Source organism: Nicotiana tomentosiformis, chromosome 1 (assembly GCF_000390325.3).
Source record: "Nicotiana tomentosiformis chromosome 1, ASM39032v3, whole genome shotgun sequence".
Taxonomy (NCBI): domain Eukaryota; kingdom Viridiplantae; phylum Streptophyta; class Magnoliopsida; order Solanales; family Solanaceae; genus Nicotiana; species Nicotiana tomentosiformis.
Genome location: NC_090812.1, coordinates 94,920,008 through 94,946,099, shown reverse-complemented (window position 1 = coordinate 94,946,099; position 26,092 = coordinate 94,920,008). Strand labels below are relative to the sequence as shown.

Sequence of the window (26,092 nt, the reverse complement as noted above, 5' to 3'; positions counted from 1 at the left end):
TGTCACACACCATATTGGGGTAGGATGGATGAAGTGGAGGTTAGCATCTGGAGTCTTGTGTGACAAGAGAGTGCCACCGATACTCAAAGGTAAGTTCTATAAAATGGTGGTTAGACCGGCCATGATGTATGAGGCTGAGTGTTGGCCCGTTAAGAACTCACATATCCGGAAGATGAAAGTAGCAGAGATGAGGATGTTGAGGTGCATGTGCAGGCACACTAGGATAGATAAGATTAGGAATGATGATATTCGGGAGAAAGTGCACGTAGCTCCCATTGATGACAAGAAGCGGGAAGCGATGCTTAGATCGTTCGGACATGTTCAGAGGAGAAGCCCAGATGCTCCGGTACGGAGGTGTGAGCGGCTGGTTGCGGAGGGCACGAGAAGAAGTAGATGGCGACCTAAGAAGTATTGGGGAGAGGTGATCAGGAAGGATATGGCGAGACTCCAGATTTTCAAGGACATGACACTTGATAGGGAGATGTGGATGTCGAGTATTAAGGTTGTAGGTTAGGAAGTAGTTGAGTCTTGACTTACTTTGTACCATTGTGGAACTAGCTAGGTAGGGTTTTGTCTAAGATAGCTAGTGACAATGTTGTGCCTTACTATTTTGCTTTCCAGTGCATGACCTATTTACTAGCTATCGCTTTTGCTTTGCATCTTTCTTCTGGATTTCATGGTGTTCTTATTTTTCCTATGATTGTTGTGGTGATACTAATATTGTCTCTTTTTGTCCTTTTGTCTTTTTGTTTTCTTGAGCCGAGGGTCTTTCGGAAATAGCCTCTCTACCCTTCGGGTAGGGGTAAGGTCTGCGTACACACTACCCTCCCCAGACCCCATCAGTGTGATTTTACTGAGTTGTTGTTATTGTGTATATTTGTACAGTTTATTTAGTAAAAATTGCAGATTTATTTTTGTTAATAAATCTAAATATTAAAATTAAAAGTGATGGAGTAATCATGAGAAGGACGGGGAATAAATTGATAAGAATTAAAAGTGATCCAGGGTCAATATTTATATAGTTTCTAAACCTCATAAGTCATAACTACCCCCACATCAGCATCTTGTTAAATCTGCTATTTTTAAAACAAATCAGAAGTAATGTTATTTTGCACCAACTTCACTTGCCGGTTCTCGGTCAGGTGCGCATCTTCTCAAGCTTCAAATAGGATTCGAGCAAGACATCCTTAAATTACACAATTTTTTTTAATTTTTAACGAAACCCATATCCGAGGTTTGTGAAATTCAAGATTATTAAGGCTTTAAGGGATGGACTGATGAGTTTTCAAGCGCAATCTGTTCGTGCTGTCTCAAGAGAGCAAAGCTCGGTACCACTTCCTACATTTTCTCCAAAAATTACTAGAGTTTCTGTTCGGCCAATTGGAATGGTGAGAAAGTCCAAGTTGTTTAATTCATTTGTTGCTTCAGTTCAGCCCGTTGAAGCCTCTGCTGTTACCTCTTTTGACAATACATTACCATCTAAAGGTAAAGATGGATCTGATATCATTCTTGGTGGATTGGTTGTTTCTAATTTCTCTATTCATGCATGTAAAATGAATATGGCCTGTGTCTGTGCATATGTGTGTAAGTGAAAAGTCTGAATCCTGTCTTCAAAACTATAAAATCTGTCGTCTTTGTTATGGAGCCATTTCCCATAATTTTGCTAATCATGCTTGTAAATGAAATTGGCCTGAATAGAAATATAGAGAATTCAGGTTATCAAAAAGAAACATAGAGAATTCATGTAGCTGACTTCAACTAGTTTGGAATTGAGACGAAGTTGATTGATTGATGATCTGTAAAATGAGATATGGATTGAGTTTTATTATGGAGGGAATTGATTATGATTATGCAGCAAACTGATGGTTTTTTGAATTATGTTAGAGGTTCTTGATGTTTGGCAAAATGTGAATGCTGTATGCTTTGATGTGGATAGCACTGTGTGCATAGACGAGGGCATAGATGAATTTGCAGAGTTTTGTGGGGCTGGAAAGGCTGTAGCAGAATGGACTGCTAGGTTAGCTGCCTTTCTAAAATGTAGCAAATAATTGTTATAATCGAATATTAAATGCTATAGGATTTCATATCACATTTATCTTGACTTTGACAGGCCAATGAATGGCTCTGTTTCTTTCGAAGATGCATTGGCAGCTCGTCTGTCTCTTATCAACCCTTCATTGTCCCAACTCCAGGATTTTCTTAAGAGACCTCCACGGTAACGCTGTGCCTTGTATCACCTATGGTACATAAGGTTTCCATTTCTATGAACTATTATTACGAGTTTACTAAAAGGAAAGACAATGACATATTGAGTCTTCAAATTTTCACCTTTTATGGAAAAATTGAACAGTTACATTTTAAGGAGTGGATTTGCTTTATAGGTATAGAGTATTACTATCTGCTATTCCTTTTAATTAGGGGCCTTGGTCATAACTGCCAATTTAGTTATTTGAAAAAACTTTTGACTGAGCATGCTATATGGTCATGGTTGTCAATTTTTTTCCCGTAATCTTAAAACCTTTCTTGTGTTGATGTTCAGACTTGAAATGTTATAGCTCTCTGGATTCATAATTCCTGCAACTTGGCTAATTACAGAAATATTGTAATTAACACAAAAACTATCAGTTAATAGATTCCCCAAAGCAATCAATACATTAGGAAGTAGTTAGGCATAAATTAAAATGCTAATTTTTTCTTTAATGAAGTACTCAAATTGCATTAGTTAATGCATCAAGAAGATGCAGAATTACAGAAGGAGAAGGAATAGCTCCAGTACAAACTAAGAGCTAGTTGTTATTTCCTAACCTCCGGGAGCTGTAGCCTTCTCTATTAATTATCCTAAGCGTTAAGTCTTACAGTTCAGACAACAGTGGTAGTAGTATTAAATACTCAACCACCCTTCAGGATCTTTCAAGGATTAGCAAATTTTAAGAGAGTCCGTGGCCCCTGCTAGCTCTTTCTTCAGTATGGCATTACAAAGGAAAAAAGATGGCTTGACTAGAAGAGCCACTTGAGTTTTCATCAATTATAAAATTGTTGAAAAGTGTCATAACCAGTTTTTATTGTAAGCCTGTGATAGAGATTGACCATAACATAAGCTTGGGTCCGGGCTCAGCCTTTGTTATATAAAAGTTTTGCCATGGTTACAGTTAATTGGTTCCTCCAAATTTCATACCTGTATTCCTTCAGCCATCTATTAGTTTGTGAATAACAAAGATATACAGTTTTGTGCAATTGACTTTCAGTATATCTAAGTCCCCAGTGAAAACGTAAATCAAATAAAGAAAACAAAAAATTAGAGGGGGCTCAAACTTCCCGACAAGGAATATCGCTACCTTAGGACCGTTATAGTTACGGCCGCCGTTCACGGGGATCGGTCACCGGGCCCTGGAGGACTGACAGGCACACTGTTCCAAATGTTTCTGGAAATTCTTGCTCCCATTGGACCATTTGTATCTGTGCACTCAGCAAACTGTGTCTCCCTACTTGGCATAGCTATAAATTCATCGATAGCAATTCTAAAGGAAATCCCGTACAATTTATAAATTTTGCAAGTGAAAAGACAATTTCTTTTTGTAGTAAGCAAAATGGTTTAAGATAATCTGGCTAGTTCAATCCCTAAAAATTGCCAAACAATTCAGTTTTTTTATGGTGTCTCTTTGAAGCTAGTTGGTTGTTTTTTTTAATCAGCTGGGGTTGTTGAAATCTTTTCAAAGATAATCTTGCTTAATCCATGCATGCCTTAAAAATTCCAAATAAATCAACTATTGTCTGATGTCCCTTTGAAGCTAGTTGATTGATTACTTTATAAAGCTTAGGCTACTGAATCTTTTCTGGTTGTGATTGGTGCAGACTTTCTCCTGGCATTGATCTATTGGTCAAAAAACTGAAGGATAAAAAGAAAGATGTTTATCTGGTCTCAGGCGGGTTTCGTCAAATGATCAATGTACTTCCCTTGTTGAAATGTTTAGTTTTATTTGTTCATCTTGCACCTGATATAAACATATTAAAAGATATGCTGTTGTGTTTTTGCACTTCTTATAATATTAGTAAGTTTCAAACTTTCCACGTGAGTTTTGAACATCATTCTGGATATTTTTCTATTCGTCTCTGCTATTACTAATTTTCAAGTTTTATTTTGCAAAGTGCTTTACTGGGAACAGTTAGAATTGGCTGGTCATCTTCTTGTATAAATGTTATCATATGTATGAACTATGAATAGGTTATGCTAATAAAATTTTCCAGTAGTTGGAACAAGAGGTGTCAGGGAAAACCTGAAAACAAGAATTTTTTGATTTGCTACCTTTAATATGATGAAAGTTTTGGGTCATCACTTGGTTCTGTTTACCATAGTGTCCAACTAGACTTGCAAAAAATTCTGCTAGTTACCCAATTATTTGGTGCAGTTATTTGGATGAAAAATGTGTTCTGATGACTGTAGTTTGATCAGTCGTCATTATCAGATGTCTCTCTCTTTTTTTTTTTTTTTTAAAAGTTGTGCTGATCCCACAATGTGGTGTATTATCTATATTTTTTCTAACCATAACTCTTTCCTGAAGCCTGTCGCATCGATCCTTGGTATAACACTTGAAAATATTTTTGCCAATCAAATGCTCTTTGGGAGTAATGGAGAATTTGCTGGGTTTGATAAAAATGAGCCAACTTCAAGGAGTGGTGGAAAACCTACTGCTGTTCAACAAATAAAAAAGGTTGGTGTTGGAACAACTGGTGATGTAGTTGCTTATTTTAAGATATTTTTCTTAAAGATTGCTCATAAAGCTAAGTAATCCAATCTTTCAGGCTCATGGATACAAATCAGTAGTGATGATTGGTGATGGTGCCACTGATCTTGAGGTAAGTAACCAATACGCTCGTCTCCTGTTTGACCACCAACTCCAATCACCCAAAGGGTAAAAAAATGGGTGATGGATGGAGTGATATATCTAGCTTTAGTTTAAAATTTACAAAAACAAACTTTGTAAACTCAGTTTTTGAGTTTTTTTGCAAACTTCGTTTGTTTGAGTTGCTTTCGCCAGAACAAAAAAAAGGAGTTAGTGGTTTTTTAAAGATTTCCAAACTCAGTTTTTCAAAACTTTCAAAAACTCAAAAACTCTAGAAAGTAGTTTTTGAATTGTTAAAAGATTTTAAAAACTGAGATTAGATCTTCGGGAAAAATTGTTGTTATTTATTTATTTATTGCAGAACAACATAAACAAACAGAGTTTGCAAAAACTCAAATTACTTGGGCAAACTTTGTTTTTGAAAATGTTGAAAGCAACACCATCAAACTTGTTTGCTCTTGTTTATACTATTTTGTGTTTTGTTTGAGGATTCTGAATGATATATCTGTTGACAGCTTTGCACTTCTCTGCAATTTTTATTGCAGGCTCGTATGCCAGGTGGTGAGGACTTGTTTATTTGCTATGGAGGAGTTCAACTAAGAGAATCAGTTGCAGCTAAAGCTGATTGGCTGGTGTTTAATTTTAAGGACTTGATTAACTCATTGGAGTAATGTGCTATCGGATCTTCACTCTTCCATCAATATTTCGCGTCTTCACTCTTCCATCAAATATTTCTTCCTCGGGGCTTTATGCAGCTTTGTAGTTCTGTTCTTGATGTAACAAGACGTAGCAAGTTTATAATTTGCTGTTATTGTCCCCTCCAGGAGAGTCTTCTCCGCTCTTATTAATTCCTTTTTTTATGTGTAAGAATAAAAATTGAGAACGCATAACAGGAGAACAAAAAGTATCAGCCGGCCCTCCTAGCTTGACATATTACCAACCTCAACTAATTCTAACTCAGGACATAAATAAATGGGAATTGAAGTATTGAAGATCTGATTGATATTATGTTGCGCTACATACTGCAAATTCGATGAGCTTCAGTAAGTTTTGAACAACCTAGTGTTCTCATGTATATTATTTGTTACTTTTATTTTTGAATCTTAGAACTGGAGATGCAGAACATGAGAACAGATAGTACCAAAGAGTCTTTCACTCAAATGCAAACTGATTAAACAGCATAAAACATACAAAGACAAAAAGAAGGAAAGAGTAAGATAAAAGATTTGAACAGAACCGCAGTACAACAGCAGGAATATTATTACACAGGGGAATACATTAGCGGTTAATAGGCCAAATAAGGAGACGGCTCAGGATGAGACATGAAGGAAGAACAACTCTACATCTTCAGTAATACAAACCTTACTATATCTTTTTATACTGGCTCGCAATCCATAGAGTACTTGCTACATTTACTGTAATATGGCCAAATTTTCATGACATTTGCCATGACATAATATCCATTATAACAAATTTGTGGTTCATGACATTTACCATGACATAATATCCATTATTAGGCCAAGGATTTCTTGCTATAAATAGAGGAGTTTCTCCTCATTTGAAAACACACCAATTCAAGAGCTTTTCACTTTTGTCTTTCTTTCTCCTCCTTTATTTCATTATAGAGTATTTTGTAAGAGAGTGAGTGTTGGGAAACACTTGTGTGAACCCTTTCTTTGGAGTGATCTTGTGAGGTTATTCTCTTGTGGTATTTGGTAATTAGAGTATTTACTCTAATTTTGTACTCTCTTTTGTACTCTTGTTAGTATAGTGAAATTGCTTCTCTCCGCTTGTGGACGTAGGTCACCTTAATCGAACCACGTTAAATTTGTGTCTTCTTTATCTTCTTTAATTGACATTATTATCAACTTGCATTGTCTTTGTTATTATCATTATAACATTGTTTGGCTAAATTCTGCACTACCCGATTTTCCGATCCTAACAAATTGGTATCAGAGCCAGATCTAACCGGATTAGTTTAAAAAGCCAAAATGACTCTAACAAAGTCTTATGTTGAGAAATTTGACCGAAGTGCAAACTTCGGAATGTGACAATTAAAGATGGAAGCTATAATAATTCAGGATGGCTTAGATTTGGCACTACAAGGAAAGGAGAAGATGCCGGATAAAATAACGGATGAGGAGTTTACCGTCATAGACAAAAAGGCAAAAGCAGATATTATTTTAAATCTTTCAAATGAGGTTTTGCGTGAAGTTGCAGCAGAAAGCTCAGCCAAAGGCATATGGGAAAAGCTTAAAACGCTATATATGAAAAGAACAGTAGAAAACAGGCTTTACCTAAAGCAAAAACTCTACACTTTTCGTATGGCTGAAGGAACCTCTATACTTACACATCTTGATACTTTTGATTCTCTTCTTATGGATTTAAGTAACATAGATACTGAAATCAAAGATGAGGATCAAACTGTGTTATTGCTTGTTTCCTTACCCCAGTCGTTTAAGCATATAAGAGATACTATGCTTTAAGAAAAGGATAATATCTCTTATAAAGATATCAAATCTATTTTGAAATCAAAAGAACAAATAGATAGAGATATTACTGGGGAAACTAGTGGGAACCAAGGGGAAGGCTTATTCATAAGAGGTAGATCCAATAAGAAAGATTCAAGTAGTGAGAAACCTAAATCAAGGTCAAAATTCAGATACAGAAATGTCATGTGCAAATATTGTCATAAGAAAGGTCACATTATTTCTGAATGCTTTAAATTGAAAAACAAAGAAAAACATACATAAAACAAAAATGAGTACAAAAATACTGACACTGCCGAAGCAAGTGTAGCTGTTGATTAGACTGAGGGAACTATTTTTTTAGCAACTAATAATAGTTTCAAATCTAACAATGAGTGAATTTTAGATTCGGGTTGTTCTTATCATATGTGTCCCAGTCGGGATTTATTTACCACATATAAATCTATTGGAGGTGGAGTTGTCTTGATGGGCAACAATGCTGCCTGCAAAGTTATTGGAAAAGGTACAGTCCGAATCAAAATACATGATGGTGTGGTGAGAACTCTCACCGATGTTAGACATGTTTCTGACTTGAAGAAAAATCTCATCTCTTTGAGCACTCTAGAATCTCTTGGGTGCAAGTACACAGGTGAAGGTGGAGTTCTGAAAATTCTCATGGTGCTCTTGTGATCATGAAAGCACGCAGATCTGGTACGTTGTATACTCTTTTGGGATCTACTGTTACAGGTGCTGCTGCAGTTTCAATATTAGATAAATCAAATTCTGACATCACCAAATTGTGGTATATGAGATTGGGGCATATGAGTAAAAATGGTCTTTCCATCCTCAGTAAAAGAGGTCTCTTATGTGGCCAAAGTACCGAAAATATGGAGTTCTGTGAACATTGTGTGTTCGAGAAATAGAAAAGAGTCAGCTTCAAATCTCCAGCGATTCATAGAACAAAAGGTACTTTGGATTACATTCATTCAGATCTTTGGGGTCCTTCACGTACCCCATCAAAAGGTGGTGCCAGGTATATGTTAATTTCATTGATGATTATTCAAGAAAAGTTTGGGTTTATTTCCTGAAAAATAAAAGTGACGTTTTCTTAAATTTCAAACAATGGAAAGTTTTGATTGAGAAGCAAACAGGAAAACAGGTTAAGCGGCTTAGAACAGATAATGACTTGGAATTTTGTAATGATGAATTTAACGAATTTTGCAAGAATGAAGGAATTGCTCGACATCGTACTGTGAGAATGACACCTCAGCAAAATGGTGTGGTAGAAAGGATGAATAGAACTTTTTTGGAAATGGCTCGTTACATGATTTCAAATGCTGGGTTAACAAATGCCTTTTGGGCAGAAGCTATCTCTACAGCTTGTTATATTGTCAACCGAGCTCCTTCTGCACCTTTGAACTTTAAGACTCCAGAGGAAATGTGGTCAGGTACTCCTGCTAATTATTCTGATTTAAAGATATTTGGTTGCCCTGCATACATGCATGTAAATAATGGAAAATTAGAGCCAAGGGCTAAAAAGTGCATTTTCCTTGGGTATGCATCTGGGGTAAAAGGATATCGACTATGGTATCCTGATCCCACAGTACCAAAATTTATAATTAGCAGAGATGTAACCTTTGATGAATCCTTTATGTTACATTCTAGAAAAGAGTCTTCTTATTCTTGTAATACAGATAAAGGAAATAGTATACAGAACCAGGTGGAGATTGAGATTGGCATTCCTTCTGAGCCAAGCTCATCAACTTTGGAGCAAAATACAGTTGAAACTCCTGAAGTTGAGACAGAAGCTGAAATTCCTGAAGTTGAGACTCCTGAAGTTGAACCAGAAGAAGAGGAGTATTCTATAGCCAAACATAGACCAAGAAGAGAAGGTAAACAACCATTAAGGTTTGGAGATTATGTTGCATTTGCTTTTTCAGTTGCACAAGAAACTGAAGAAATTGGAGAACCATCAAAATATTCAGAAGCAGTTTCTGGTGCTGACTCAGCCAAGTGGCTGATTGCAATGAATGAAGAAATTGAGTCTCTCCACAAGAATGGTACTTGGTCTCTTGTGAAGCCGCCATCAGGAAAACAAATTGTTGGTTGCAAATGGGTCTTCAAGAAAAAGGATGGCATTCCAGGGGTTGAAGATGCGAGGTATGAGGCATGATTAGTTGCAAAGGGCTATAGTCAGGTACAAGGAGTTGATTTTAATGATATTTTCTCACATGTTATTAAACATAGCTCTATTCATGTCTTGCTTGCCTTCGTTGCCATGTATGATTTGGAATTAGAATAACTTGATGTTAAGACAACTTTCTTACATGGCGAACTTGAGGAACAAATATACATGCATTAACCCGAAGGATTTGAAATTGAAGAAAAAGAAGATCATGTTTGCTTGTTGAAGAAATCCTTGTACGGATTAAAGCAGTCTCCAAGACAATGGTATAAAAGGTTTGCTTCCTTTATGTTGGGTAATGGTTATTCGAGGAGCATATATGATAGTTGTGTTTACTTCCGGAAGTTAAATGATGGTTCATTTGTGTACCTATTATTATATGTTGATGACATGCTCATTGCTGCTAAGGATTTAACATAAATTCACAACTTGAAAAGTGAATTTGAGATGAAGGATTTGGGAGCAGTTAAGAAAATCCTTGGCATGGAGATCAAAAGAGATCGAAAAGCCAACAGGCTATTTCTGACCCAGAAGAAGTACTTGGAGAAAGTCTTGGAGAGGTTTGGCATGAAAGATGCTAAACCAGTTAGTACCCTCTTGCTGCTCATTTTCAGTTATCAGCTGCTCAGTCCCCGCAGTCAGAGGAAGAAGAGAGGTACATGGCACAGGTTCCTTATTCCAGTGCAGTCGGCAGTATTATGTATGCAATGGTTTGTACACGTCCAGACATTTCACAAGCAGTGAGCGTGGTAAGCCTGTATATGGCTTGCCCTGGTAAAGCACATTGGCATGCTGTGAAATGGATTCTCAGATACTTGCGAGGTACTTCAAATACATGTTTGGAGTTTGGGAGAAATACTAACACTTTGGTTGATTTTGTAGACTCAAATTATGCAGGTGATCCTGACAAAAGAAAATCATTGACAGGCTATATGTTTTTTGCATCGGTGGTTGCGCTATTAGTTGGAAAGCTATATTACAACATGTAGTAGCTTTATCTACTACCGAAGCAGAATATATGGCAGTGACCGAGACGATCAAAGAAGCTTTATTGTTGAAGGGTCTATTTGCGGAACTCAGTTTATACCAAAGTGGTATTATCATTTTCTGTGATAGTCAAAGTGCCATTCACTTGACTAAAGATCAAATGTATCATGAGAGGACGAAGCACATTGATATAAAGTATCATTTCATCCGAGAAACCATTGCTGAAAGAAAAGTCTCTGTTCAGAAGATCAACACTAGAGACAATCCTACTAACATGTTCACTAAACCTCTTCCAGTGTCCAAGTTCAAGCTTTGCCTGAACTTGATTGGTATTTATGAAGAATGATTTTGCCTATTGGAGTTTTTACGGAGAATGTGGAGCAAATTTATTATATATAAGCCGAAATTAGGCCAAGGTGGAGATTTGTAATATGGCCAAATTTTCATGACATTTGCTATGACATAATATCCATTATAACAAATTTGTGGTTCATGACATTTGCCATGACATAATATCCATTATAACAAATTTGTGGATCATGACATTTGTCATGATATAATATCCATTATTAGGCCAATGATTTCTTGCTATAAATAGAGGAGTTTCTCCTCATTTGAAAACACACCAATTCAAGAGCTTTTCACTCTTGTCTTTCTTTCTCCTCCTTTATTTCGTTATAAAGTATTTTGTAAGAGAGTGAGTGTTGGGAAATACTTGTGTGAACCCTTTCTTTGGAGTGATCTTGTCTTGTGGTATTTGGTAATTAGAATATTTACTCTAATTTTGTACTCTCTTTTGTACTCTTGTTGGTATAGTGAAATTGCTTCTCTCCGCTTGTGGACATAGATCACCTTGACCGAACTACGTTAAATTTGTGTCTTCTTTATTTTCTTTAATTACCGTTATTATCAACTTGCATTCTCTTTGTTATTATCATTATAATATTTTTTGGCTAAATTCCGCACTACCCGGTTTCCCGATCCTTAACATTTACCTATAAACTTATATAGCGTCTAACCGGTGATCTCGATGGACTTGCATCCGGTTTCTTCACCTCTTCCTTGGGAACAGTAACAATGAGCACTCCATTCTCCATCGCCGCCTTAACTTGATCCATTTTCGCATTCTCCGGAAGTCTGAACCTCCTCATGAATTTCCCGCTGCTGCGTTCCACGCGGTGCCACGTGTCATTCTTGTCATCTTTCTCCACGTTCCTCTCCGCTGATTTGAAGAACCTTATCGTCTTCGATCTCCACTTTCACTTCCTCCTTCTTAAGCCAAGGGAGATCTGCCTTGAGCACATGGCCCCCCGGAGTTTCCTTCCAGTCGACTCTAGTGTTCGCGAATGCAGAGGTCTCATGTGAATTGGAACCTGGAAAGCCCAATTCCTTGAAGGGATCAAACAAGTCAATTGAGAATGGATCGAAGATGCTGCTTCGTCGATCGCCGAACATCCTTGGAATCAGTGACATTTTCAGCGAGCTTTTGAGAATTTTCTGAGTTTGCTTTCAGGTTTCAAGTTCGTTGGTTCAAGGAAGAGGACCTGGTAGGTATTTATACTGTCGTAGAGGAGAGTTTAGTATTTTCTCGATACTTCTATCCGTACCGATATTTCTGCCCAAGTAGATATTCCGGAACGTATATAAGCAGATGTCGAGAACTTTCTGGACCAATCCCGCTAGGCCCATACAAAAACACGCAAGTGCGCTATGGAATTGGGTCTGCTTCTTGCGAAAAAATCGTGAAAATAGCACGACCTAGTCAGTTTTCGGACTGTTAATTGAAAAATAGCTAGTGTTTGCAAAATCATTGATAAATAGTCTATTTTGCTGAAATACAGAAAGTTTCAGCATAATTTTGCTGAAGTACGTCCAAATTTTCTTAAATCTATTCTTTAAATGCAGAAACTGGGAGCTTACAGCACCATTTAGTGGATGCAAAATTCAAGTTACTACTAGGTTTGTGGTGGGTGATCTGGACGCGACGTATCATGTTCCTGGAACCAAGGAGTATATACTCAATGGTGGTTTCAAGATTGAAGTGCCTAATTTGCAGGAGGTTGTTGTAATGGAGGAAGTAGGTCACTTCATCAACCAAGAAAAGCCTGATGAAATAAATGCCCGCATTTATGATTTTATTCAGAGGTTTTAATCAACAGATGCCCTCTTTGTCGTCCAGGTTACTGCAACTTCATCACTTGAAATAAGCAATGATACAGTATACGCTGTAATGCTACCACTTTAATGTATATCTATGATTGATACTGCATTTTCCTTTTCTATAAATCACTGAAGTTTTTGGTAGAATTTGAGGTGTACTTGTTGAAGTTTGTGACATAATAAGATACCCAATCAGATTTGTGAATTTGGGAACTCGATGGATAGAGAGGTGGAGTTCACCACTTTGTTTATAAGTCCTGCTTTGACATGCATTTTTTTTCACTATATAAAGAATATAATGGAAAGAAGAGGGGCTTCTCTTCTCACAATTCTTTCTTTGTTTGGGATGATTGCTGTCCTTTCTCAATCCCCCACATACCAGCAGAAGAAATACACACTAAAAGAATAAGAAAAATGATTGCCTGATCTTTGTCACATGATACCTAACAGATTAGTACAAGTGGCAAGCGAAACCACGATAAATCCAAAGAAAATCTTTATTTCCTCGGTTTCTTTTCCAATTTGGGGAGAAAGAATCCCTGAAAATATAAACTAGCTCCAACAGATTACGGTGAAGAAGTGATAATGGCCTAAGCTGCTCGGACACGGGTGCGGGTGTCCGACACAGGTGCGGATCTAGAGGTCGGATTCTTCGAGATGTAAATTCTAAGATTTCGGGATGCAGATCCTAGTACGGATACGGGTGAGGAGATCCGGCTAAAAATAATTCAAAAATATAAAAATATAAAAATATCTCTAAATTATGAGAAATTGTAAAATGAGAATTTCTTTTTTATTCTTAAGTTGTAGATAAGTAAATGATCGATTTCCTGGATAAGGTATGCTATTTTCTTCAAATTTACCCTAGTTTTGGTTATCTGATTTCGGGAATCAAATTATATCTCGTATCGAATTTTTCTGTCCGTCGTGGTCAAAGTACCCAAAATTATTTGACCATATCCGGTACGGATTCCATACCCACACCCATACTAGTGTCGTGTCGACATGGATGCGGCACCTAAACTGGCGTGTCGGAGCAACTTAGATAATGACATTGGTACACTGCAGCATTGGTCTTCACTGGTTAAAACATACTTTTTTATCCAATACTCACATCCATTCCCTCCAATACCAGTAAATTCTTTGGTTGTTTTTGAAAATGTCATCAGGATGGACGAAAACTCATTTGGTATAGGACTTGGAGCAGTGGAATTTTTCTTATGATCCCCCATGACATCTACTCTGTGTAAGCTGTTGCTTATCTCTGTTCTCATGCTTTTTCCACTTGAGTTATCATTGCCTTCTTCAACACTATGTTAGACTGCTGGTGTCTCTCTAATATGTATGCCATCTTGGCTGAGGTGGCCATGATTTCTACCTGCAGTCCTGGCAGAGTATGATATTGATAACTGTTTCCTCTCAATGGTAATGCACAAAGTCTACAAACACTGCCAGCCTTTATCTAAGGCTTGAAACATTTAGACCTTACCTAGAATGTGCTGTATACTTGTCTGAGTAGGTGAGTAATGACTGAGGAGAATGCTCACATTTTACCTAGATGTAAGCATGTAAACATTAATTTTGATATGAGATCCAGGACCAGCTTGGAACTAGAATGGAGAACCCAGGAAGTTGTTGCCTACTGTTTTGAATTTTGATATACAGTACATAAATAGATCAGAAGGAATGATAAAGATATCATGTAAGAATTCAAGTAATAGATGAGTATTTTATTTAACAATGTGATGTTTCTGGCAAGGAGAGAGATTTGAATTTAGCAAAAGGTTAAAATGGCATTGGTGAGAAATTGAATAGAGGTGCACAGATTGCAGTTCAGGACTTATATGTTGATGAAAGTGAAAACAGTGAATCTTTTTTGACTGTCCTCTTGCTTGGAGGTCACTGTTCTCTTTAGTGTTACACAAATGGAATTATGGATAGCAGGAAACCTGTTGCTCAGTAAAATATATTTCCAGGAATGTCCTGCTTTCATGTGTGGGAAGACCACTTTTTATACTAAGTTTTTAGTTTCTGACGAGGAATGGAGCTACATATGTGTGAAGGTAGATTAACTCCTTTTTTGTATGTTTGGCTTATTACTTGCCATATTATTACTTTTGTTTCCTGTCTACAATGATGCTGGTAGCCCCAACATACTAATTCATTGATAAGAAAGTAGTAGAAATTGGTGAAGGCTCTGTGGCTCTATTTCTACATTGGTTCCTTTAGTTTCCGGCACTGCTTAGTGTTATATTATTAAAGGGTTCTGAGCCATTACCCAGGACCTCCGAAAACCATGGATTCACTGGGCAGTCACCAGGTGCCACCAGGTACACGATCTTCCACATAACAAGGACCTGGTGGCTGTACAATATAGACATGCCGGGCTTGGAGTGGTGGTTCCTGGAAGAGCATAGCTATCTCTGGACATTATGTCAGAGATATTATTTGGCAACAGGTATTATGTGTGCAACTCAGGTACATTCCCTTCCCTCTTCTGCCCTAAAAACTTTCAGCCCATGCTAGAATACCTGTTCCTCATTTTCAAAATCCTCATAAGAGTGGATTCATTTTCTTTGACTTGCTTTTTGTTCCTTTTACTTTTTTCTCTCGACGGCTTGCAAGGATGGTAATTGTATTTCTCTTGCTGCTTGTATCACAATCCACCTATTAATGAAAAATCACGGCTAGCTCTATTTCCATTGCCCTCTCTTCTTTCTTTTTTTTTTCTTTCAAAATTTGTGGTTTTGCTCTTCTTTTTTTATTCTTTGCCTTGAATAGTTCGTTAATTTGATAAGAAGACAGAAATTTTATCAAATGAGAGATTAACTTATTTAGCCTTCGGAAAAAAAACCCAACCGTTTATGGGGATATTTGACCAGAAACTCCATCAGTTATTCAGTTATTTCAAATATGAAAAATGAACCTAAATCCTGTTGTTAGAAACTCTTGTGATTTTTGCAGTCCTCTAAGGCATTGTACCTTGCTTCTCCCTTTGCTGCCCCGTGAAAAAAAAATATATATACCCCTTGACAAGAGTGGGTTGCTCTAGTGGTGAGCACCCTCCACTTCCAACCAAGAGGTTGTGAGTTTGAGTCACCCCAAGAGCAAGGTGGGGAGTTCTTGGAGGGAGGGAGTCGAGGGTCTATCGGAAACAGCCTCTTTACCCCAGGGTAGGGGTAAAGTCTGCGTACACACTACCCTCCCCAGACCCCACTAGTGAGATTATACTGGGTTGTTGTTGTTGTTGTTGTTGCAAGTCTATGTTGAAGATACAAGAAAATAAATAAAAGTGTGCTTCTTTAAAAGCTTGAACTTTTAGGTGGTACACGGAGTTCAACATGGTATCAAGGCAACTCTTGGCACAACCATTCTCATGCTCGTAGGAAAGTCGGGTTCCTCTCTCAAATTAGTTTATTGAGCTGTTTTTTGTCTATCTCCCAATTTAGTGTGTTGAGTTATTAACATGGCTCTAGGCACACTCATTAGTAAGCTTTTTAGATGAGATTTTCACACAATTTAACATAGTATGAGAGCAAGCACAAGTTCTGAGTTCAAATTCTCACCGTCATTCACATGCTTGACCTATGAGAAAGATTCAGTTTGCACGTGAGGGGTGCATTGAAGGTATAACTAGGTAAAAAAATGTACCTTTCTAAAAGTTTAAGCTTTTAGATAAAGTGGTCACAAATTCAATCGTGTAACTGATTCACATTTATCAGACGTGTGTACATAAACAAATTCATGTTTTTCCCTCGCAGCCTGTAAATCCTTTGAATTTTAAGGATTTTCCCCTGCTTCTCTGCTAGCTACAGCCACACTACATGGCTCTTAATATATAATGTGAAAATTACATAACGTGGAATGTCGACCTAGTAATATGTCTTGCTTTGCGAAGGTAAAACATTTTTTGTGTTGTACCAGTGTATGTGGCACAAACTCTTTTCCACTATGATATCTGGGAACTGGGGAAGTAGAAATGGGATTACATGGCATGTAGAGAGCCAGAATTTTGAAAGGATTTCCTTATAAAATGGTGATCCATTTCCTCGTAAGATTTCAGTCTTTGGTTCAGATACTAGTGATGCTGAGGAATTCTAGCAGAGGTTCACTGGAGAACTGAAGCACTATCGCGATTTGCAATCTAGACCACTATATATTTATGCTTGTTAACTTCCATATATTGTGGGCATCAGTTAGAATATTCAGGAATTGCTAATAAGTTGCACTTGTGCTTGTTTTCATTGAACTTTTTTTGGTTTTAGCCATTGATTGATGAATCAGTCAGAACATTGGATGATAAGATAAAATGGTAGTCAAAACTTTGTCATCAAATCCTAAAGATGTAGAAACTGGGAGCTTACGGCGCATGGAGTATATGCCTTGGTGGTTTCAAGAAGAGGGACATAACTTGCAGGAGGTTGTTTAATGGGCTTTAACATGCAAATGCCAAGCGAAAATGTAGAGAACCTATTGTTCTAGTAAAACTATTATCATTATTATTTCAATAATATTGGATCAAGACGGGCTTAACGAAGCATACATAGACGGTGAGGATTTATATAGCTGATCCCAAACTTGTTTGGCCTACATTGCTAGCTTAATTTGTCTTCTATCACTTGGAATGTGCCCAGAATCTGTGATAACTATTGTGTTGCAACCACTTGAATGCTTGTCCATTTACAACATGAATAATTTCTTCAACAAGGCTTAGGGAAGTCATGGTCAAAACTTGATGTGTTGTTGCTCTTTCAGTCCCCCTTTCTCCAAAAAAGTGAAGTTTATGATTCTTGTCCTGATGCTGCAGAACATATTTGCACAAGGGGGCAATTTGCACAATCATTATTATCCAGAGTCTGCAGGTTGGAGGTATATCTCTTTGAGCTTCCAGCTTATTTTTTAATGTTTTACGAAGTATCTCGGAAATGTCTAAAGTCTGGCATCTTTCTTGCATGTGGGAGTGCGACAAAGACTTTCCATTTCTTTTTCGTTAGTTGTGAACCTTGATCTAATAATATATGGAAATCCAAAAGATTATTAAGGCGAATATGAGCAACTTGAGGAGAAGGGCAAAAGTGCACTTGTCCATTCGTACTGCATTTGCCTGATAATATAGATAATTCTGATCCACATCAACTGTGAATATTTTCAGTCTCAACGTATCTGTTTTGTCAGACTTATAAGTGATCTTATAAAAATTATTCTTTCTGCCCTTTCCACTATTTGATTGGGCAAGTATCAAATATTAAATTTACTTGTATTATATAGGAAATAACGGAACAAAATACTAGAATAATTGTAAAAAGTTATTTCGGTAGCAGAAATGTTCCATCAAAATTTCGAGCAATTAATAAATGTATTTGAATGAAATTTATGAACATTGTACAAAGTAATATTATCAATGGACTAGTTAAATATTCTGCATAGGTTCCTAAATACTAGCTCCTTGGGGGTATAAGCCGATGCCCAATCTTCTACTAGCCGATGCCCAATCTTCTACTAGAACAATACAAAGTATTTATTCTCAAGTGCAACAAACAAAATACTCCTATTATGGATTGCTTATTTAAATGTTAGAATTTAGACTTAAGTTAGGTTATAAGTCATAACAAGAAAGGACATATGGTGGCTTCACTTAAATTGTAAATAAAATATAAGGTCTATCCTACTTTGATTATGTGTGAAATAAGTAAGACACTTCAATTATTTATTTTTTCTTAAAGAGAGTGTAAAGTAAAAAATAGACAACTAAAAGTGAAGGAAAGAGTATATATAGTATGTATTAAATACTGTCTCACTTTCTTGTATTTACTATTTGAAAAGTCAAAGAGGTTTTTGGAACCATGTCTTTCTTAAATATATTTTTAATATCTTAAATCATTAAGTATTAACTTATAATACTATTTATATAGTTTTCATGTTTGTAAATTTTATTTTTAAAAATTTATGTGCAAATTCATTTCGAAAATTAAGTGTTTTAGCCCTCATGCTTCAAACCAGGTCAAACAAAGTGGAAGTGAGGGAGTAAGAAGTAATGAAACAATGTTTTTGTTTAACCCGTTACAACTTTTTTAAAGGAGGTGGAGGCCGCTGAAACACGTTCCACTATACAATATCTCAAGTAAGAGTGAGGAACCTTCCTCTTCCATTAATGTCTTTCTGCAAAATCTTCTGCACCTCTCTCTTCTTCTTCTTCTTCTTCTTTTTCTCCTAAAATAATCATAATGGATGACGACGACTCATCTACTACTACTGCATTAGGAACTCTACAAACTTGTTGCGAAAACCCACACTATGCTTTCACCGGTAAACTCATGCTCATCTCTGTTCTCGTTTTCTTCTTCGTTTGTCTTCTTATAGCCTTCTTCCACCTTTACGCCATCCGCTTTTTCCTCCGCCGTAATTACGCTCGCCGTAATGCCACTTCAACCATCACCATTATTTCCTCTCAAGGGCTCGACCCATTACTGCTAAAATCACTCCCTGTTTTTATCTATTCAGCGGAATTATACAACCCTCCGCTCGAATGCCCTGTGTGCTTGTCCCAATTCGAAAATGGCGAAGCGGGTCGGGTTTTACCCAAGTGTAATCATTCTTTTCACATTGAGTGTATTGACATGTGGTTTCAGTCTCACTCTAACTGCCCAATTTGCCGAGCCCCGGTTCAACCATTAGTGAGCCCGATTGAAGTAATGGAAAATTCAAGTGAAGTAGAACGAGAGCAAGAAGTTGTTGTAATGGTGGTTGAATCTGCATGCGAAAAAGTTCTGGCCTGTGATTTCTCTTCTTCTGAATTGTCGCAGTCCGATGATGGGAATAAACCAGTGGGGAATGGTTTGGAGCCAAAAGAGAAATAGTTGGCACCAACAATGGTCTATGATAATATAACTTGTAAATTCTACTTGGGTCTTACTGGTAGATTTGATTATCTATTTCAAATCAAATAACCTTTGCTCTGTTTTCTTTTGTTTTTCTTGATAAGGCCAAATAACTCCTTTCTCTGTTAAATTTAGTAGTACAATATTTGGCAATTGCAGATTGATTGCCTTTGCTTTATGAGTTTAGCTAAGTATGTATTTTTTTTTACTCTATCAATTTAAATTTACCTGCTAGCTTTATTTAGGTGGAAATGACTACCACTAGAGGAATGCATACAGAATTTTACTGGGGAATACTTAGAAGTAATCCACATTGTTTCAGATATAAATAGATTGTCAAGTTGATCCCCGTTGGGATAGATATGGTTCAGTTGTATCCCTATTTTACTTGTTACGTATTTGGTCTCCAATCTATGACATTTGTTTTTCATAGGTGTTATTTTCCTGGCCTAATTGGTGGTCATTTGGACATTTTTTAAGTGTAAAGACGAAAAGAACATAGAGAAGACCAAAAAATGTTCGAGGGAAAAAATAAATACTTACCCACCTAAAGCTCCATCTACCTTGTCTGTAGGGCTGTCTAAGGGGAGGATGTTAAGGGGAGGATATTACCCGAGTAAGTACCGGTACTAAAGGTGGCAAGTGGGCCGGTCCAGGCCCAGGACCGTGGGCCAAACGGATCAGGACCGTTTAGTCCGGTTTTAGTGGGCCTGAGCCGGTCTTGTGGGCCGGTCCAATGATTTGTGTCCGCCAGGGACCGGCCCGGTCCCTTAGTGGGCCAAACGGTCCCAACGGCTATTTTTATAAATAAAAAAATATAGTCGTTGGCTATTTATAAAATAGTCATTTAACCCCCCCAACTTTGTTTTAACCCCAAACGTTTTATACATTTAATATATATACTATACTATATATACATCTTATATACTAATACATCTTATATATAGTATATAAGACGTATATATAGCTTATCGAATATAGCTTATTACTTATATCAATATATATATTATACATTTAATATATATAATATACTATACTATACTATATATACATCTTATATATAGTATATAAGATGTATATATAGCTTATCGAATATAACTTTTATATATATATATATATACTATATTATATATACATCTTATATTAACATCTTATATATAGTATATAAGATGTATATATAACTTATCGAATATAGCTTATAAGATGTATATATAGTATAGTATAGTATATATATATATATAAAAGCTATATTCGATAAGCTATATATACATCTATATAGTATATAAGATGTATATATAGCTTATCGAATATAACTTATATATATATATATATATATATATATATATATATATTTCGATAAGCTATATATACATCTTATATACTATATATATTCGATATTAAATATTAAAATTTAGGATGTTAAATAAAATTTAAGTCTCAATTCTATAATAAAATTTATAAAGTATTGCCTTAGATATTTTTTTTAACATTCTTTTGTCTCTAATATCTATTTAATTTTTTTTTAAAAAAAAATATATGTTGGCCCACTTAGCCCGTTTAGCCCACGGGCCGGGACCGTTTAGCCCGGGACCAAACGGTCCTTGTTCCGGGCCGGTCCCTACAAAAAGCTCGTTTAGCCCGTGACTGTTTGACCCGTTTAATTTGGGACCGGCCCAGGACTGTTTGGCCCGGCCCACTTGGCCCGTTTAGACCCGGGACCGGCCCACTTGCCAGCCCTAACCGATAAAATAGATAAATTATTATTTTATGAATAACTAATGTTATTTGGATTTTATTGTTGTATGTATATTAATATGTGACTTTATTGTTGTTTAGTGCCCTTTAGTGTTATGTTGTGCCCGTAATTATAATGTAGTGCCCTTAAGCGTAGTAAAACTGATAATAAATTTTAGCTAATGGTAGTTGAGTTTGTTCATGGTCATTTAGAGTAGTGTTACTTTAGTGAAAAAATGTTGGAAAGTAACATATGAAATATTAATATAGATAATTTATCAACCTAAGTATCTGTTATATGAATAATTACTAAATTATCTTCGTAGTTATTTAAATTAATTATTTAATTATATGTTAACCCCAAAAATATCTAAAAAAAGATGATAATTCAAACACAAACTCTCTCGAATTTTAGTCAATAATGTAAGAAAAAAATATAAAAAACAACAATATTTGTCAAACTAAGTATTTTTGTATGAATACTTATTAATTATATCATGTATAGTTATAACAATTAATTATTTAATTCTCTTATACCCAAAAATACCTGAGTAAGAAACAAACATATAAAATAATAAACAAACATATAAAATAAGAAACTAACGTATAAAATAATAAACTAACATATAAAATAATGTAATAAACTAACATATAAAATAATAATATAGAAAATATATCAACCTAAGTAATAATATAGTAAATATATCGATTAAATATTAATATAAAAGATATTGCAATATGTTTAAAGATGCTAAGCAATCAAAAAGAAAAATACTTTAATTAATATTGTTCAATTTACAGACATCGTCATGGAGGTTCCCTCTGTGCATCCCGGACCTGCATCTCGAGAGCTACTGTTGCTACATGGTAACCATAGGTCTTCATACATCTGAGATGGGCAGTGTCTGTCCTAGACATTCCGCCCCAGACGTATAGATGATATGTGGGAGTTCATTAGGGACCACCCACTCCATCCCCGTATAGTTAAATGCCTTCAGGATACATGTTTCTACAGGATCATAGAGATCGGCTGGTTGCAGTTCGACTGAGCGTTGATCACGGCTATGATAGAGCGGTGGCGACCGGAGACGCTCACGTTTCATCTACCCATCGACGAGGCTATCACGACGCTTGAGGACGTGGAGGTTATTTTCGAGTTGCTGGTTGATGGATTACTTCTAGTTTACCCGCATGCTTTTAGAGACTATAGGGGAGTGGATTACCTGCATATGTTGCACCAGCTCACCGGTTTCCAGCCAGCGGAGCCGACTGCATTGAGTGGGTCCAGTCGATTGCAGCTGATGCCCGTCCGGCAAAATCTGGCGGCGATGGATGCGGAGATTACAGATGATTCACCGCCGGAGGATATCGACTGACACACGAGATTGATGCTGATGATGAAGTTTGGTGGTGTACTGTTCCCGAACACTTCGAGAAACCTAGTCAGTTTGAGATTTCTACATCATTTCGAGCGGCTAGATGATTTACCTGGTTACAGCTGGGGTGCAACTGTTCTAGGTTAACTGTATAGGCAGATGTGCCGGGCGTGCATGGCACCCAGAGAGACATTGCCGGATTTTTACCGCTGCTGTAAGCGAAAACATAGTCAATTCTTTTCATCATTATAACATACATAGTAAAATTAAATTTTACGTCCACAATCTATATTAGGTTTGGGCCTGGGAGCTGTTCCCGCAGTTCCAACCACCTCTACCACGAATCGCTCTGGATGCACCACCTCCACTGTTTCTCCCTTTAGCTTGGAGGTGAGTTGATAGGCGAGGCTACGGACGCGGGGTCGAGGCTCGACATCATCTCCCCTATTACAAGGATTTGTTGGATTTGCTTGAAGGCGCGTAGGTACATATATGCTTAAGTTTAGTTGGCCTGGCTTTATATGTGTTGCGTTTACTCACGATTCTTGTGTTTAATAAATAGTTCGTATGGAGGCCATACAGCGACGCGCTCATAGCTAGTTTTGCCCGATTATTGCTCCCGCGACCGAGCTATGCGGAGCTCTTCCGTTCCACTGGTATGTCTCGATATAGTCGAGCATCATGCCACCGAGCGAGTCCTTCGCCAGTTTGGTCGACCGCAGCTTGTACCTATTCCGCCCATTTAGCTTAGGACATATTACCAGTGGGATGATCGTTGCAGGGTTGACCAAACATACTTGGCCTGGCTAGAAGCCCAAATTGAGGTTTGGGGCCAGAGGTATGAGCTGATTCCGCCTCACCCTCCACCTGAGCGTACGGATGGCGAGCATGAGTATATGGGTTGGTATCGCAACGTTGCCCGACTTCTCGTCGGGAATCCCGTTCATCGCACTGGTGGTCGGTACATTCCATAAGCCGGGAGGCATTAGGCACTAGTATGTTATTTGTTATACTTACTTATAACGTTACATTATCTTTCTGTAATTAATATTTTACATGTTATGTAGGATATTGGCTTACATCGGTTCTACTAGTTGGGACTGCGGATGCTCCAACATACCGGCGAGCGAGCGACAACTTTGCACGTGTTTGGTCATCCGGTTACTGATCTTACTGCTGAAACATTGAGACGTGCCTGAGATGATGTGCGCTTAGAATACGAGGCTGCTTATGCGCCGCCAGAGGAGTACCATCATGGGCCACCAGTGGAGATTGAACGTGGTAGACGTGGCAGGCGTGGCCAGAGAGGAAGGGGTGTCCCATGAGGTCGTGGTGGTCGGCGAGGATGGGGTCCCCAGCAAGGGGGCGTTGAGGCACCCGTGGAGGATATTAGAGATGATCAGCCGGGTGAACACCCTGAGCCACACGATGCTCCTCATGATACGCCATCATTTAGACTTCAGCTGTTGCCAGGGACTTCGCTGGTGACCCCGTCAGCTCCATTGTTGATCGCGGGCATGACCATTACGCAACAAGAGTTGGATTAGTATCTTACTGATCCACCAGAGCCATCAACAGTTGCTGATGATCGTCCAACATGAGAGGTGCATAGTGGGCGATGACTGAGTTATGACGCATCACCGAGGGATGCTGAGGAAATTTCACATACTTCATCTACTCCAATGCACCTCGATGTTCAGACAGAGCATTATGGCACTACTCAGGCGCAAGTTTGTTTGTATTACTATTATTTCTATTTATTTTTATCTCATTGATTAGTTAGTAACATCTAAAGCATTTTTTTTAAAGACATCATCATCGCCCGTCACGAAGGCCATATTGTGCGATACTGACATGCCGGAGACATGATTCTATTTAGGATCCCGTTGAGACCATGGTATGGCCATTAATTTTATTTTTCTAACACGTACGTTAGTAATTTATATTTCATATACTAAAATATCTTATTATTCTGTAGGTTACTGCTGGCCCGACGGCTGCTTCTACCGAGTCTGCCAGTCTTACCGATGATCATGCTGCATCGCATCCTCCGATAAAGAGGCGACGTGATGAGGATGATCCTGATAGCGTAGCCGGGCGGGATGTGATGCGCCTTAGTCAGCCAATGCTTTAAAACATACATGCTGTGAGACACATTGACATTTATTATTATTTGTATGTATGGAATTAAATATATAATAGCAACATTATTTATGTTTTACATAATTTGCGCATGTGTTTTTATTTCTCGGGTTATTTATTAGTTTAACACTAGAACACAAAAAAAAATGACATCTTAACATATAGGAAAATTGAAGTTTCCAATTAAAGATTATACATGATACGTACAACATAAAAATAAAATATTACGCTCAACTCATCCATGTGTTTGTTTAGTCACTATCGCCCATTATTCTGTGCTTCAACCACTTAGATTTCTCTTCCAACCTAATTTTTTCTTTTTCTGCCTCTTTTAATTTCTCCTTCACTGCTGCAAGTTGTTCTTGTAGTTTCACGATCTAGAGTTCGTATTCACCGGTCAGATTCCAAATGTTTAGCAAACATGATTTGTAGTATTCATGATTAATGGGTTCATCATACCATTCTTTAACACCACATTGATTTTCGTCCTACCAATGGGAGAATAACATACGACTATTAATTAACATGTTATATAAAAAGTATTAACAAATATGTTTTCTAAGAATAATAACTTACAACTTGTGTACACATCCAACGTCTGCGCCCCAGATTGTAATTTGACCAACATGGATTCAAAATCGCACGTTTGCCACAGTAACACCTTGGTACGAAATTGCGTCCAGACATGTCGTAATGCACGAAAATGAAAAAGTAATAGAAAGTTTTTCTATTCGTTTCGTTACGACGTAAATAATAACTAAAATGCGTGAGATTTTTATAGGCTTCTAAGAGTGATTTTAAGTTACATAACGCATATTGGTGAGGCTCTATGTTTCGCGTGATAATGATTCTTTAGGGTACATGTTGGTCCAGCTTTTTCAGGACGACAACTTTTTCAGATCGACAGCTTTTTCAGGTCGATATGACAATACACATAACACATATTGGTGAGGTGTTATGTTCTGCGTGATAATGATTCTTTCGGGTACAAGTGGGTCCAACTTTTCAGGTTAACAATTTGTTTAGGTCGACATGAAAATATACATAACACATATTAGTGAGGCACTATGTTCCGCGTGATAGTGATTCTTTCGGGTACAAGTGGGTCTAGCAATTCAGGTCATCAACATTTTCAGGTCGACAACTTTTTTAACCCGACATGACAATATACTTAACGCATATTGGTGATGCGCTACGTGTAATATACAAGTTCGTGCAGCTTAGTTCTTCTTCAGTTGAACCAAGAGAGAAGTATTCAAATACCATTTGAAGAACCATTACAACATCCATTTCAGAAATGCCACTAACATTTAATAAGTGG

At 37.3% G+C, this 26,092-nt stretch overlaps 2 protein-coding genes and 1 pseudogene across 8 annotated transcripts; 2 read left to right on the top strand and 1 right to left on the bottom strand.

Annotated features, from left to right (window-relative positions):
* The first annotated feature begins 1,096 nt into the window (after positions 1-1,096).
* LOC104115923 (phosphoserine phosphatase, chloroplastic) lies at positions 1,097-24,850 on the top strand. Of its 7 annotated transcripts, XR_011411828.1 has the most exons (13): positions 1,097-1,485; positions 1,885-2,017; positions 2,111-2,215; positions 3,853-3,946; positions 4,560-4,709; positions 4,801-4,854; positions 5,387-5,508; positions 12,387-12,660; positions 13,811-13,887; positions 14,924-15,119; positions 17,449-17,510; positions 23,697-24,526; positions 24,608-24,850. XR_011411828.1 is itself a non-coding variant. In XM_070187977.1 (9 exons), the coding sequence occupies exons 1-9, from the start codon at positions 1,278-1,280 to the stop codon at positions 12,631-12,633; spliced, it is 1,005 nt and encodes a 334-aa protein (XP_070044078.1). In that variant the 5' UTR covers positions 1,097-1,277; the 3' UTR covers positions 12,634-12,846. The 7 variants fall into 7 exon arrangements, 5 of the variants coding, with proteins under 5 accessions (XP_070044078.1, XP_070044071.1, XP_070044068.1 ...); XR_011411830.1 differs by lacking the exons at positions 23,697-24,526; positions 24,608-24,850 and adding an exon at positions 18,642-18,856; XM_070187977.1 differs by lacking the exons at positions 13,811-13,887; positions 14,924-15,119; positions 17,449-17,510; positions 23,697-24,526; positions 24,608-24,850 and having other exon boundaries at positions 1,097-1,328; positions 1,434-1,485; positions 1,888-2,017; positions 12,387-12,846.
* Positions 10,912-12,026, bottom strand: LOC104091778 (17.6 kDa class I heat shock protein-like; annotated as a pseudogene).
* LOC104091777 (RING-H2 finger protein ATL2-like) lies at positions 18,866-19,498 on the top strand. The gene has a single exon (XM_070197768.1). The coding sequence runs from the start codon at positions 18,866-18,868 to the stop codon at positions 19,496-19,498; it is 633 nt and encodes a 210-aa protein (XP_070053869.1).
* Positions 24,851-26,092: the final 1,242 nt, after the last annotated feature.